The sequence below is a fragment of the Entelurus aequoreus genome, linkage group LG12 (genome assembly GCF_033978785.1).
Source record: "Entelurus aequoreus isolate RoL-2023_Sb linkage group LG12, RoL_Eaeq_v1.1, whole genome shotgun sequence".
Taxonomy (NCBI): Eukaryota; Metazoa; Chordata; class Actinopteri; order Syngnathiformes; family Syngnathidae; genus Entelurus; species Entelurus aequoreus.
The window spans coordinates 56,871,312-56,884,798 of record NC_084742.1 but is presented as its reverse complement, the minus strand read 5'-3'; the positions used below and the strand labels follow the sequence as shown (position 1 = coordinate 56,884,798).

General features: G+C 40.8%; 1 protein-coding gene across 3 annotated transcripts in view; it reads right to left on the bottom strand.

Annotated features, from left to right (window-relative positions):
• arid2 (AT-rich interactive domain 2) overlaps nt 1-13,487 on the bottom strand; it is a 102,615-nt gene that overhangs the window by 11,653 nt on the left and 77,475 nt on the right. For all 3 annotated transcript variants that reach the window (XM_062066290.1, XM_062066288.1, XM_062066289.1), the window contains exon 18: nt 295-383. In XM_062066290.1, coding sequence (XP_061922274.1) covers nt 295-383 — 89 coding nt within the window. The remainder of the gene's footprint in view (nt 1-294; nt 384-13,487) is intronic.

The window sequence follows — 13,487 nt, the reverse complement described above, 5'->3', positions numbered from 1 at the left end:
ACATAGCGGCCCCCCAGTCAAAAAGTTAGGACACCCCTGGTTTAAAGCAAAGTGGCACAGTGAGCCTACAATCAAATGACTTTGCTGCATTACTCAATGTAGGACATCAAAAGACATTTGTGATTTAGGGCTATATAAATAACTTTGATTGATGAAAATCTATTACTTTGCCTTTGACATAACTCAAGGTAAGTTAGCAGGTTTGAAACGTTTACTTTATTTTTCCCAAGCTGCCACATCCCACTTTGCAAACCCTGAGTGTCAATCAATCATAACAATCCACATGAGACGTACTGGGAAGAAGTCTGGTTGGGACTTTGCTGGGCTCGCTGTTCCTCCAGTTTGAGTGCAGATAGCAAAGCGTCCCGAGAACAGTGCTTATCCTAGAGGGAGACAAGTTGAAATAGGTGTCAAACATTATATGTTTTAACATTAAAACCAAGCTAACTCGTGGTCAGCCATGACACATGTATCATTTAGTGGCCCTGCAAAGACAACATTTCTTGCTAAGTACATTTGTTTTTTCTATGTATTTATTGAGTCAAAAATATTAAAGTTCGATGATTTGGTAAAATTGCAAACAGCTAAAATGATGTACAAAGCAAACTATAACCTGCTACCCAAGAATGTACAACAATTATTCTCTACTAAAGAGGAGAAATATAACCTTAGAGGAAAATCTAATTTAAAACATTTGTATGCACGTACAACACTTAGAACCTTTAGCATATCAGTATGTGGAATTAAATTATGGAATGGATTAAGTAAAGAAGTTAAACATTGTACGTGCGTGACGCTCAGCGCGCGCTCGCAGGACAGATCTTACATGTGGAACGGTCTTTTCCTGACTCTCTTGTTATCGTGCTTGGTGACTTTAACAAGGGAAATTTGAGCCAGGAATTACCAAAGTATAGACAGTTTATTAAATGCCCGACCAGAGAGGAGAACACGCTGGATCACTGCTACACTACATTGAGCAAGGCTTTTCATGCAGTCCCGCGCGCTGCTCTTGGACTATCAGATGACGTGATGGTGCACTTAATCCCTTCATACAGACAGACTGAAACTGGCTAAACCTGTTATGAGGAACATTAAGTGTTTCACCGCCGAGTCTGTGGACGAGTTGCGTGCTTGCTGGGAAACGACAGACTGGGAGGCAATTGGAGCGGCCACGAACAATCTGGACGAGTATACGGACACTGTGACCTCATACATACAGTTCAATGAGGCGCGCATCATTCCAACGCGCACCAGGGTTTGTTATAACAACGACAAGCCCTGGTTCACACCCAAGCTCCGACAGCTGCGCAAGAAGAAGGAGGCTGCGTGGAGAAGAGGGGACCGAAGTACATACAGAGAAGCGAAGTACCACTTCACCAGGGAAGTGGAGAAAGCTAAATCTGTGTACTCTAACAGTCTACAGGAACAGTTCCGCTCCAATGATTCTGCGGCAGTTTGGAGAGGTCTAAGGGCCCTTACGAACTATAAGCCCAAACCCCCCCAGGCCCTGAATGACCGGACTCTCGCTCAGGGCCTCAACACACATTACTGTCGTCATGAACGGCCTTCAGCTCATCAAAGCCACGCTCCCCCCACCATCACCCTCCCCACCAATGCCAGCACATCATTAAAGGAGTTAAAGGACTCCAATGACATCACAGGACTCCAAAAACATCATAAGACTGTAAAGACCCTCTCCATCAAAGAAGAGGATGTACGCCGGCAGTTCTTGAAGCTGAATACGCGGAAGGCCCCCGGGCCGGATGGTGTCTCCCCCTCCACTCTCAGACACTGTGCGGACCAGCTGGCTCCTGTCTTCACTGACATTTTTAACACCTCTCTGGAGCTATGCCGCGTGCCGTCCTGCTTTAAGACCTCTACCATTGTCCCTGTCCCCAAGAAAGCACGGATCACAGGACTAAATGACTACAGGCCGGTCGCGCTGACGTCTGTGGTCATGAAGTCCTTTGAGCGCTTGGTCCTGCCCCACCTCAAGGACATCACCGCCCCCCTCCTGGACCCACTGCAGTTCCCCTACAGAGCCAACAGGTCTGTGGATGATGCAGTGAACCTGGCCCTCCACTTCATCCTGGAGCATCTGGACTCCCCAGGAACCTACGCTAGGATCCTGTTTGTGGACTTCAGCTGTGCCTTCAACACCATCCTCCCTGGACTGCTACGAGACAAGCTCTACCAGCTCAGCGTGCCCGACTCCCTCTGCGGTTGGATTAATGACTTCCTGACAGACCGAAGACAGCACGTACGGCTGGGGAAGATTGTCTCGGACAGTCGAACCACAAACACTGGTACTCCTCAGGGCTGTGTACTCTCCCCCTGGCTCTTCTCCCTGTATACAAACTGCTGCACCTCCAGTCACCAATCCGTAAAACTGCTCAAGTTTGCGGATGACACCACCCTCATCGGGCTCATCTCGAATGGCGATGAGTCCGCCTACAGGAGAGAGGTGGACCGGCTGACGTCCTGGTGCAGCCTCAACAACCTGGAGCTGAACGCCCAGAAAACAGTGGAGATGATCATGGACTTCAGGAAAGTCACAGCCCCACCATCCCCCCTCACCCTGATTGACTCTCCCACCCCCGTCCCCATTGTGGACTCCTTCCGTTTCTTGGGCACCACCATCACCCAGGACCTCAAGTGGGAGCTGACCATCAGCTCCCTCATCAAGAAGGCCCAGCAGAGGATGTACTTCCTGCGGCAGCTGAGGAAACTTAAGGTGCCGACAGAGATGCTGGTGCAGTTTTACTCAGCCATCATAGAGTCCATCCTGACCTCCTCCATCACAGTGTGGTTCCCCGGCGCCACAGTCCAGGATAAGAATAGACTGCAGCGCATCGTACGTGCTGCTGAGAAGGTGATTGGCTGCAAGCTCCCATCCCTCCAGGACTTGTTCTCCTCCAGGACCAGGAGGCGTGTGGGTCGGATCACAGCTGACTCTTCTCACCCTGGACACACACTATTCTCCCCTCTCCCCTCAGGCAGGAGACTACGCTCCATCCAGACCCACACCTCCCGCCACCTGAACAGTTTTTTCCCCTCGGCCATCAGGCAAATGAACAATAACTCCTAACAGCAGCTCCTTGAATTCCTTGAATCCCTTCTAAGTCTATCTGATAGCTCAGTCACAGCTCTTTTTATACCAAATATGTGTTATATGTGTTTTATGTCGCACGTTTGCACCAAGAAAAATTCCTAGTTTGTGAACCCGTTCTCAAACAATGGCAATAAAACGATTCTGATTCTGATATGATCCAGTTTAAGAGGTTGTTCAAATTACCGGTAATAGTGCTTACAAAGTACAAAGAAGAAGAATTATGAGGAATACTTTCAACTTTATTGAAAATAAGATATTCTTCATCTCAGTATGTTAATAATGACTGACTTAATTATATATTACAAAACTGTTGTATTACTCATTCACGGATGTTATTTTACTATAAAAAAGTCAGTAAATTAATGCATATATTTGTAAACGCTCTGAAGTGGGAAAGTGGTCGGATTAAATAAGCTTTGCTTCTTCCTACTCCTTTTCGGACATGATGTAAAGTGAAATGATATGAAATTGTGTGACGTATTATGTTGTAAGTTTGTTCATGTTCGAAATGAACTAAAGAAAGAAAAGAAGAATGTTCACACATACCGCATGCATCTGCTTAGGGCTGGGCGATATATCGATATACTCGATATATCACGGGTTTGTCTCTGTGTGATATAGAAAATGACTATATCGTGATATTCGAGTATATGTTCTCACACAGTTGCTTTTAGCTGCGGGCATTACACTACAGGCGTTTCTCACTCTTTCTTGTCTCTCCTTCTCACAGAGACATAAACAAGCGCACCTTCTTACATACGTCACACGTGCAACGTCATACGCCCTCCCCGAGCAGAGAGGTAGCTACATGGGTAACATTAGCTGTGAGGCTAACGGTGCGTTGCGAGTGGTAATACGAGAGAGAGAAGGTGCCAATCTGGTAACAAATGAAGGAAGAATTAATTCCGAAGAAAAACAGCACGGGGTCCATCGCCTGGCGGTGGTTTGGCTTCAAGCGGGAATATGTTGAATAATTATGCGGCAAAAGTGTTGCTACAAAAAGTAGCATTACTGCTAATGTGTAGCATCATTTGAAAAGTCACCCGCTAGAGAATGAAGAGTGTTTGAAACTCCGCATGTCAACATCTCGGCCGGTGCCACACCCACAAAATACCCAAGCAACCATTTCCAGATCAACACCGTATGAAAAAAATAGTCAACAACATAAGCAGGAACCTACCACATAGCAAAGGACGTACACTATTTGATGTCCTATTATGCAGCTCATTTTTATTTGACACATATATATATCTTGTGTGACATCATGCACAAAAGTGCACTTTATTTGTTTTTAACTATTGTAGTGGCGTTCTGTACAAAAAGTGCACTTTAATTTAGTGTTGTTTTGATATGTCATCTTAGTGACATCATGCACAAAAGTGCACTAATAGCTTGTTTTAAAATGTCTCTGACAATCTTGCACTTTCTGTTTTGGAAATGACATGAATGTTTGTGCCACTGCTTAATAACTGTTTAATAAATACATCCATTTTCTACCGCTTGTGCCGTTTGGGGTCGCGGGGGGTGCTGGATCTCAGCTGCATTCGGGCAGAAGGTGGAGTACACCCTGGACAAGTCACCACCTCATCACAGGGCCAACACAGATAGACAGACAACATTCACACACTAGGGCCAATTTAGTGTTGCCAATCAACCTATCCCCAGGTGCATGTCTTTGGAGGTGGGAGGAAGCCGGAGACAGTTTTGCTAAATTGACTTAGTTGTGGTTTCCCTCTCTGCATGAAAGTTTAAAATGAGCATATATTAATGCAGTATGAAGACGAATGTTTTAATGTAGACACATAAAATCATCATACTGCTGTGATTATATGCATCAAGTGTTCATTCAAGGCTAAGGCAAAATATGGAGATATATATCGTGTATCGTGACATGGCCTAAAAATATTGAGATATTAATAAAAGGCCATATCGCCCAGCCCTACTGCTCCCTTTGTGTACGTGTGGATGAGACAGCGGTAAGTGACAAGCCTGAACCCCAAACAAATTCCTCAGACCGACAAGCAATTTTTATTCAATGTAGTAACTGTAAATTCCAGACTATAAGTCGCTACTTTTTCCTACGCTTTGAGACCCGCGGCTTATAAAACGGTGCGACTAATGTATGGATATTTATTCGCTGATGCCCAGGAAGCAAGTTGTTTTAAAAAAAACAACAACAAGCAAATACACTGAAAAGGTGCGTTAGTGTTTGTGCTATGGCGCCATCTTTTGGACGACTGCAGGTGCTGCAGTGCTCTTTTGTTAAGAGCTGTGAACAGACTGTTCCGCCTAAGCAGTCCGTAGCGTTTCCACTCGAAATGATTCATCAAGCCAAGCAACGTTTGTAAGTTTTACAATATAACTAAAACAATTCTTACTTACTAGACCGTCCCATTTGTGATGTCTGTAGAAGTGTTTTCATACATATTTCTACATAACGTAATGAAGGTATCGTCATTAGCATTGATTGGCTAATAGGCTAACACGTTTACAAGTGTCTGTGTTAGTGTTATTAACTTACAATGGCATTTTTTTGTTGTATTGTTTCAGTTTCACAAATTCCTCAGTAAATTCACCAAAACGTCACTGTGGAGTTATTGAGTCTGTTTAGCTGATTGGAGAGCTAGCTTGCGCAGCTAGTTGGTCCATGACGAAGACTTTTGTTTTGTTTGATCAGCCCTTTTACAGACACCATTTGGAAACATGTGTTCTACTGCTTGACTGATCGCCTTGAGTTTAAACTCTGCGTCGTAAGCGTGTCTCTTAATAGGAACCATTTTTGGGTCTTTTCATAAAGTTTAGGTCTCGCAACTACGGTTAGCAGCTGCCGACTTCATTTTCCCCCGTAGAAGAAGTGCTTCTTCTTCTACGGTAAGCAGCCGTAGAAGGGAGAAAATGAAGTCGGCGTAGTTACCGTAGTTGCGAGACCTGTTGTGGCTCAATATTGGTCCATATACAAACCCTGTTTCCATATAAGTTGGGAAATTGTGTTAGATGTAAATATAAACGGAATACAATGATTTGCAAATCATTTTCAACCCATATTCAGTTGAATATGCTACAAAGACAACATAAGGGAAAGGTGGCAATAAATACTGATAAAGTTGAGGAATGCTTATCAAACACTTATTTGGAACATCCCACAGGTGAACAGGCACATTGGGAACAGGTGGGTGCCATGATTGGGTATAAATCTGCTCAGTCCTTCACAAACAAGGATGGGGCGAGGGTCACCACTTTGTCAACAAATGCCTGAGCAAATTGTTGAATGGTTTAAGATAAACCTTTCTCAACCAGCTATTGCAAGGAATTTAGGGATTTCACCATCTGCGGTCCGTAATATCATCAAAGGGTCCAGAGAATCTGGAGAAATCACTGCACGTAAGCAGCTAAGCCCGTGACCTTCCATCCCTCAGGCTGTACTGCATCAACAAGCGACATCAGTGTGTAAAGGATATCACCACATGGGCTCAGGAATACTTCAGAAACCCACTGTCAGTAACTACAGTTGGTCGCTACATCTGTAAGTGCAAGTTAAAACTAGGGCTGCAACAACTAATCGATTAAATCGATTAAAATCGATTATTAAAATAGTTGCCGATTAATTTAGTCATCGATTCGTTGGATGTATCGTTGGAGTTTAAAAAAATTTTTTTTTTAATAAACCTTTATTTATAAACTGCAACATTTACAAACAGCTGAGAAACAATAATAAAAATAAGTATGGTGCCAGTATGCTGGTTTTTTTCAATAAAATACTGGATAGGATAGAAATGTAGTTTGTCTCTTTTATCCGATTATTAATCGAAGTAATAATCCACAGATTAATCGATTATCAAATTAATCGTTAGTTGCAGCCCTAGTTAAAACTCTCCTATGCAAGGCAAAAACCGTTTATCAACAACACCCAGAAACGTCGTCGGCTTCGCTGGGCCTGAGCTCATCTAAGATGGACTGATACAAAGTGGAAAACTGTTCTGTTGTCTGACGAGTCCACATTTCAAATTGTTTTTGGAAACTGTGGACGTCGTGTCCTCCGGACCAAAGAGGAAAAGAACCATCCGGATTGTTATAGGCGCAAAGTTGAAAAGCCAGCATCCGTGATGGTATGGGGGTGTATTAGTGCCCAAGACATGGGTAACTTACACATCTGTGAAGGCACCATTAATGCTGAAAGGTACATACAGGTTTTGGAGCAACATATGTTGCCATCCAAGCAATGTTACCATGGACGCCCCTGCTTATTTCAGCAAGACAATGCCAAGCCACGTGTTACATCAACGTGGCTTCATAGTAAAAGAGTGCGGGTACTAGACTGGCCTGCATGTAGTCCAGACCTGTCTCCCTTTGAAAATGTGTGGCGCATTATGAAGCCTAAAATACCACAACGGAGACCCCCGGACTGTTGAACAACTTAAGCTGTACATCAAGCAAGAATGGGAAAGAATTCCACCTGAGAAGCTTCAAAAATGTGTCTCCTCAGTTCCCAAACGTTTACTGAGCGTTGTTAAAAGGAAAGGCCATGTAACACAGTGGTGAACATGCCCTTTCCCAACTACTTTGGCACGTGTTGCAGCCATGAAATTCTAAGTTAATTATTTGCAAAAAGTGCATACCATTGAATATGAGTTGAAAAGGATTTGCAAATCATTGTATTCCGTTTATATTTACATCTATCACAATTTCCCAACTCATATGGAAACGGGGTTTGTATAAGGCGCACTGGATTATAAGGCGCACTGTCAGCTTTTGAGGAAATTGGAGGTTTTTAGGTGCGCCTTATCATGCGAAAAATACGGCAAACATTTTCTAAATCTTTCTGTGTAAATACCTCATTTCAACATATAGATCTGCAGGTTATAGCTCTGTGCGGCTAATTTATGGGGGAAAAAATTATTCTTCTAAAATTTAGTCGGTGCAGCTTATATACGGGTGCATTCTATAGTCGGGAAAATACGGTATTTGTAAAAAAAAAAAAAGATATTTTAAAAAATACAATAAAAAAAAAGATATATATATATAGTAATAATATATATACATTTATTATTATTTTAATAAATTTTTTTTATTATATATATGTATATATATATATTTTTTTTAATTATTTTGGTTGGTTGCATGAACAATGGCACTCGTGCTCTGATAACCAAGCAAAACAGGAAGTGATCACTAGGGATTATACTTGAAACCGGTTTTCCCGGTTGTTTGATAAGAAAAGAACAGAGTCCTCTGACTCGAATCCCTTTTTGAGATCCGGTACCCGTTATCGAGACCACTATAGTAAAGGAAAAGAGTTGATTCTTTATTCGAATCCCGTCCCGACCAGAAATGCTCCGTGGGACATCACAATAAATGACGTCACGTAGCTCAGTCATTAGGCGCAGATAGCGAAAGCAGGAAAACAATGGACGGGAAAAAGCGCTCCAAGGTGTAATAAAGTTCAAAACAAAAGCTATAATCCATCGAATAACTTTACTGAGAGATTTTAGCAGGGTAAAACACATGACGAACACTTTTACGACCAACCGGAAACATAGCAACGCACCTCCTTTACGGCAGCTGTCGCAACGTTCTTAAAACAACCGCAGCACATACATATATATACAACATATCTCCCTTTTTTAACTTTTGTTTTCCTTTCCTTGTAAACAAAACAAAATCACACTGTAGATGTGTTGTCTGTCTAATTATAAATAATGCAGACGAGGCGTGTTGGCTGAGTTCTTGATGTTTACTTTCACAGCGTGGCAACATGCAACACTTTTCGGGGCTACCGCGCATGCTCGTAACTCCCGTTGCATGCTGGGTAGTGTAGTTGTTATATTCTTTAGCTCATAACATTTTTCCCCCATAAAGAAATAAAGTTAACTCAATGAAGTGTATTTCTTTTTTTAGCTTTAACTTTTCATTTATTAGCATTGTAACCACATTTGCAAAGAACTTTTCCCTTCATAGAATGTTCTTTCAATAAAGAAATAAAGTGCAAAAATGTCAAAGCATCATAACAAACAGTTATGTCAAATAGCAGCAGAAGTGCACTTTTTGGAGAGCTGTATTATTTTCAGTTTTGTGCCCAAGGGACTGATTTTATTTAATACTATATTATTATTTATACACCTATAGTGATCACAGAGACAGGTTGTTTTTGTGTTACTGTATATATTTGTTTCTCTGAAAAATCCCACTTAATATACTTTGGGTAACAACAGTCAATATTTATTTTATTTTATTTTATTTTTTTAGGTGGGTAACAGTCAATATTTATTTATTTATTAGATTTTATTTTTTTATTATATAATAAAAGTGAGCTTTTGTTAAACCAAATATTGTGTGTTTTTTTCCATATACAACAACCTATCTGGACTCGATAAGAGAATCGATAAGGAATCGGTTCGATAAGAGGATTCGATAATGGGCTCGAACTCGATAATTCCTTATCAAACATCATCCCTAGTGATCACTGATCAGTGGGAGTGACACACTAACATCCAATCAAATAAAAGTATCAAGTTTGGTTGCACCATCTTGTGTCGCTGGAAAAGTCACCTCGACACTACGGCGTTTTTTGGAATGTATTTAAAACGAACCGCAGTCCTTAGCTGCGCTCACCTTTTTCTTTTTTTTAAACTCTCGTCTGTTCCCTATTCTGGTATACGAAAACAACACGTGGGAACTAAAGTGCAGTACTGTATAAATAAACTAAATAACAAAATGTGCTTCTTTAAATATTAGTAACTTGGTACAATGATATTTAAATAATAATTACTGCATCACATAAATTCCTTATAATAACAGACCAAATACATGTTACACAGCTGTAACTTCCTGCCACTAAACCTGCAGAAAATAGTTCTCCTCAGGTTTCTGTTTACATTTTGCAGTTTGTTTTTACTTTATGAAGCATTGCTTACATACTCCTTATTTTTGCACCTTCATTTTAAGAGCTTTTTGTTAAGTGTTCAATGTAGGGTTGTCCCGGTACCAAAATGTATTTCGATACTTTTCTAAATAAAGGGGACCACAAAAAATGGCATTATTGTCTTTATTTTTACAGAAAAATCTTAGGGTACATGAAACATATGTTTCTTATTGCAATTTTGTCCTTAAATAAAATAGTGAACATATTAGACAACTTGTCTTTTAGTAGTAAGTAAACAAACAAAGACTCCTAATTAGTCTGCTGACGTATGCAGTAACATATTGTGTCGTTTATAATTCTATCAAAATTATTAAGGACAAGTGGTAGAAAATTAATTATTAATCTACTTGTTCATTTATTGTTAATATCTGCTTACTTACTGTTTTAACATGTTCTATCTACACTTCTGTTCAAATGTAATAATCACTTATTCTTCTGTTGTTTGATACTTGACATTAGTTTTGGATGATACCATAAATTTAGGTATCAATCCGATACCAAGTAGTTACAGGATCATATAATGGTCATAATTTAAGTCCTCATGTGTCCAGGGACGTATTTCATGAGTTTATAAACATAAAATAATTTTTTTTTAAAAGAGAAAAAATATTTTGTGACGATAAAAAATATAGATTTAATCATAGTAGGATCGACTAGATACACGATTGTACTTGGTATCCACTAGGGTTGTGAACGATAAACCGATGCGACCGAGTATTCGATTCAACAAGTGAGCGATTAGATTGCATCGGTAGCAGACTCCTCAATCAATGCAAATAATCCATGAATTCCTATCTGAATCGGTTATAGAGTCATGGATCGGTTATCGCGAGACTTTGCATGAGTTGGCTAGATTACAATATGTGTCAGCGTCTCTAAAACAACGCGAGAGCTGAAGCTACTCGCCAAACGCGGTAGCCGCCTAGCTGGTATTAGCACGAGTGATAAACAAGAGACAACACGGAAAATGAATGTGGAGGAGAACGAAAGCGTCGGTCTGACCGAAGGTGATAATAGTATGAGAAAGATTTTCAACGCATCGATCGGGGAGACAGAAATCCAAAGTGTGGAAAGTTTTTGGGTTTTATAAGAAGGAAGGGAAGCTCGACAGAAGCCATGCTATTTGTAAATTGTGTCGAGCATCGTTGACGTACACTGGCAGCACTACAAATCTCGACCAGCATGCAAAGAGGAAACACGGCCAAGAGTATGGTGAGTTAAAACCCCGTGCCAACAAGCAGGAGTGTGCAGCAAGCAGTAGCACACAGCCAGGGAGCACCATTCCCAACTTATTCGGGCAACTTGGTCACAATTCAGCACGCGCTAAGGTGTTCAAAACACTATATGCTCAGGTTGAAATATTGAATCTTTGTTACCTACCTCTAGTGTTCAAAACTATGCTCAGGCTGAAATATTGCACTTTGTTGTTACTATTCTGTGCTACTTTTACCTCTGGAGTTCCCATCCTACAATTCAGCCAGACTTTTTTTGGTCCATGTCTAAAAATAAATACATTGACATGTGATTTTGTTGTTCTGTTTTTTTTTTGCCAGTGCCATAAAGCCACAATGCTTGGGGATTTGGAGTCTTGAATATTAACCGTCAAATCGAATCGTATCGTTCGGAATCGAACCCAATCGAATCGGTCTGTAATCAAAGGATATCGTTTTTGAATCGAATCGTAACCTGTGTATCTAGATGCATATCGAATCGTTTATCAGAGAGAGATGTGCAACCCTAGTATCCACCCATGGCATTTGTTTACATTGTGTCGCCGGTGATCTATTGTATCCACCTATGGTGTGTAGTGAAGCATGTTTAGCTATTCCTCGTCCTGCAGTGATAATGCTACTTGTAAGAAACTTACTTTATTCGTCGCCATGGAGGCGAGGATTAGTGATTTAGAAGTAGCTAAAACACTGCAGACTGCGGATGGATGTTAGCCGCTAGCTAGCTAGCCATGTCTTAAAGCACCTCTTCCTGAGGGTGTTTCAGTGTTATAACTTCACCTTTATCTTTACTTTTTAGGTCAAAATGCATCCACTCTCCCTTTTCTGTCTACACACTGTGTCTGCTTGTAAGTACTCTGTGTGCGTGCGCTGCTGAACATGCTCCTCTGCTCGTAAAACCAGCAATGCCACGACGTGACGACGTGCCGTCATGCCCGTTAAAAAAAAGAGGGGGGGAACCGGTACTTTTTAGAGGCGGTATAGTACTGAATATGATCCATTAGTATGGCGGTACTATACTAGTACCGGTATACCGTACAACTCTAGTTCAATGTGATTTTACTATTTTGTTGCCATTGTGTGACTGTTTTCCATGCTTGTTTAGACATTTACTTTCTGCCTTGATAGCGGAGGGGATTATAATCAGAGGAAGGTTACATTTGAAATAAAAAGGTTTACATTTAATTAGAGATGTCCGATAATATCGGACTGCCGATATTATCGGACGATAAATGCTTTAAAATGTAATATCGGAAATTATCGGTATCGGTTTCAAAAAGTAAAATGTATGACTTTTTAAAACGCTGCTGTGTACACGGACGTAGGGAGAAGTACAGAGCGCCAGTAAACCTTAAAGGCACTGCCTTTGCGTGCCGGCCCAGTCACATAATATCTACGGCTTTTCACACACACAAGTGAATGCCACGCATACTTGGTCAACAGCCATACAGGTCACACTGAGGGTGGCCGTATAAACAAGTTTAACACTGTTACAAATATGCGCCACACTGTGAACCCACACCAAACAAGAATGACAAACACATTTCAGGAGAACATTCGCACCGTAACACAACATAAACACAACAGAACAAATACCCAGAACCCCTTGCAGCACTAACTCTTCCGGGACGCTACAATATACTCTCAGGGAGAGCAAGTCCCAAATTCCAAGCTGCTGTTTTGAGGCATGTAAAAAAAAATAATGCACTTTGTGACTTCAATAATAAATATGGCAGTGCCATGTTGGCATTTTTTTCCATAACTTGAGTTGATTTATTTTGGAAAACCTTGTTACATTGTTTAATGCAGTGGTTCTCAAATGGGGGTACGCGTACCCCTGGGGGTACTTGAAGGTATGCCAAGGGGTATGTGAGATTTTTTTTAAATGTCTTGTCAAAAAGAACTGTGAAAAGAAATGCAACAATGGAATAATCAGTGTTGACAGCTAGATTTTTTGTGGACATGTTCCATAAATATTGATGTTAAAGATTTCTTTTTTTGTCAAGAAATGTTTAGAATTAAGTTCATGAATCCAGATGGATCTCTATTACAATCCCCAAAGAGGGCACTTTAAGTTGATGATTATTTCTATGTGTAGAAATCTGTATTTATAATTGAATAACTTGTTTATTTTTCAACAAGTTTTTAGTTATTTTTATATCTTTTTTTCCAAATAGTTCAAGAAAGACCACAACAAATGAGCAATATTTTGCACTGTTATACAATT